Source organism: Berghia stephanieae, chromosome 3, assembly GCF_034508935.2.
Source record: "Berghia stephanieae isolate SIO BIC M18660-M18661 chromosome 3, UCSD_Bste_1.3, whole genome shotgun sequence".
Lineage (NCBI taxonomy): Eukaryota > Metazoa > Mollusca > Gastropoda > Nudibranchia > Aeolidiidae > Berghia > Berghia stephanieae.
The window spans coordinates 52,060,139-52,062,638 of record NC_088362.1 but is presented as its reverse complement, the minus strand read 5'-3'; the positions used below and the strand labels follow the sequence as shown (position 1 = coordinate 52,062,638).

At 33.9% G+C, this 2,500-nt stretch overlaps 1 protein-coding gene across 8 annotated transcripts in view; it reads right to left on the bottom strand.

The window, feature by feature from the left end:
* LOC144967975 (uncharacterized) overlaps positions 1-2,500 on the bottom strand; it is a 104,707-nt gene that overhangs the window by 65,210 nt on the left and 36,997 nt on the right. For 6 of the 8 annotated variants that reach the window (XM_078905810.1, XM_078905804.1, XM_078905808.1 and 3 more), the window contains exon 2: positions 1,482-1,763. The exons of the other annotated variants lie outside the window; for them this stretch is intronic. In XM_078905810.1, coding sequence (XP_078761936.1) covers positions 1,482-1,502 — 21 coding nt within the window. In that variant the 5' untranslated portion in view covers positions 1,503-1,763. The remainder of the gene's footprint in view (positions 1-1,481; positions 1,764-2,500) is intronic. 8 annotated transcript variants of the gene reach the window in all.

The window sequence follows — 2,500 nt, the reverse complement described above, 5'->3', positions numbered from 1 at the left end:
GTTATTTTTTTTGGCTGGCGGATGTTGTGAGTAGTTCACTTAAACTCATGGCATCAATAAGTAGACATCAACGTGTACATTATATACGGTCAATATATAAAATGGGTAATCATTATCGCAATCTTGTAGTAGTCCATATAAGATAGACGAGTCCAGTAATATTGTGGAACCCCGCTTATTTATTGTAGAATGTCGAGGTAGAGCAAATGCCAAAAAATATGCGAATCTAAATCTAAAATGAACAGAAAAACGAAAATTCAGTTCTCTGTAGTTAAACAAAAATCTATATTTATTTAGCTCAGAGGCATAAAATAACATAATCAAAATGCATATTTCTGACTGAAACTGAAATTTTCACTGCAGTTAAACAAAAATCTATATTCATTTAACTCAAAGGGGCATAAAATAACATAATTAATATACCTATTTCTGACTGAAACTGAATTTTTCAGCATCCAGTTCACACAATACATATGAGGTAATGGGTCACATACGGCGTGCACGTATAACTAGCACGTCAGATAACCGAACACAAATATGATTTTACATTGTTATAATGGACAATATTATTATTTGTTAGTTTGAGAGTTTTTTTCCCAATATAAATAATATGAGCCCATAATAATGTGTGTTGTCCGACCTGCAAAAGTATACGTTGGTTGCATAATAATATGATCAGGATCAACGGGGAAATGTTTGCAGGTCTGGTAACCGAACGCTTTCATGGGCTTTATTTTCAGAATTTCCCCCAAAATGTCACACCCACCCAACACAAAATTATTTTTTACTTATAAAATAGAAAAGCAACAACTACATCCTATGTATAATATTGATCAGCAAAATGAACTCCACAACAAGTTTTTATAGCTAAAATAAAACATTTTCTTTAAATTGTGTGATTTACAATCTAAATGATAAAAGTGCTGGTTGGATCGTAACGAATGTGATGATTTTCCAATGGTTGGTAAGGAGAGGGTTAAACATTGTTGTGATGGACAATATTTTCCGTTGGTTCAAGAGTATTTCCAATACAACACAATGGGACAGTAGCGATGTGGGATACCATACATGAACATAAGCACACGTCGATCAGAAAAAGATAAAAAGGAAAAAATAAAAAAGAAGTGGGGCTATGTGGTCTAGTGGTAAGACACTCGCTTTCGGATCGGAAGGTTCTGGGCTCGAGCCTCGCTCGGCACATAGTTGAATCCTTGGAAAGGCTCTTTACTCACATTCTCTCACCGTACTCAGGTATAAAATAAGTACCTGGCCGTTATCCATTGTCCCTGTTCGAAAACAAAATTGTAATATCGCCAGGCGTTATATCCCATTCTAAATGTTAAATATTGCTGTTGGACAGGGACCCCTTGTAAAGCGCTTTGAACACGTTAAGTGAATATTGCGCTATAAAAAAGATCTTTTTTTTTTTTTGTAAAAGATAAAAAGGGAAAAAATATATATATAAAAAGATGAATCCTCACCAACTGCATCCCTTGAATCATTTCGGAGTCAAAGATACATTATCCATTATTTTGAAAGTCGTGAATCCAATCAACTGTCAAGAATCTATTTAATTCTAATAATATTTTTATTTTAATCCGTACATCAATTCGGCAATGCGAGTCAAGCAATTCAATTCAAAACCAAACTGTTAAACAAGGCTCTAGCCCTGTGTTGATGAATTATATAAACAACGAAATGTCTAATCGAACTTCACGCATCCTTGATGAGTAAACGCCATTGTTGGATCAAACGGTGCCGTACTATGGAAAATAAATAAATCACGTATTTCAAAGTTTGGCCAGTCAAATCGTCCTTCAAAAATCGATCGATTAAAATGATCCACAACTATCAAACCTGGGACTTCGCGGAAGTCACGGAGGTCTCGGGTTTGAGAGTTTTTAACAAGATTAGGGTCATTTTAATTGAGCGATATTTGAAGGACGAGTATTTTGTCCAAAATTTTGAATAGGTGTTTATTAAAAGCACAGCAGTATGGCTCTTTATCTAATATAGAGGCATGAAAACAAGCACATCACGCACGAAGGGTTTTTAATACAGTTCTATCAACAACGAAGTTACTCTATATCTACTATTGATTTTAAAATCGTTTCAGGCTTATACGTATTGAATTTTTTTTTTTTAATGTACTCAATGGCGTCACTCACCGCCCTTTGTGTTTCTAATTGCGTTCTTTTTATTTATTATTTAAAAAAAAAAAAATGACAGCTAGATAGGTAGATATGTATTTATCAAAATCGAATTGTACATAAACCATAATTGTGTTGAAACGTATACTCTACAGCGTATTTAAACCACTTGTTTTATTTCTACAATTCTGTGACTTCTTGATTTTAAAAAGAAAATAATTTGAGCGCTTGTAATATGTTGCAGACGTGTGTGTGTGTGTGTGTGTGTGTAGGTGTGTGTGTGTGTGTATGTGTGTAGGCGTGTGTGTGTGTGTGATTTATAATTAATAATTAAACAATTACATACTTTT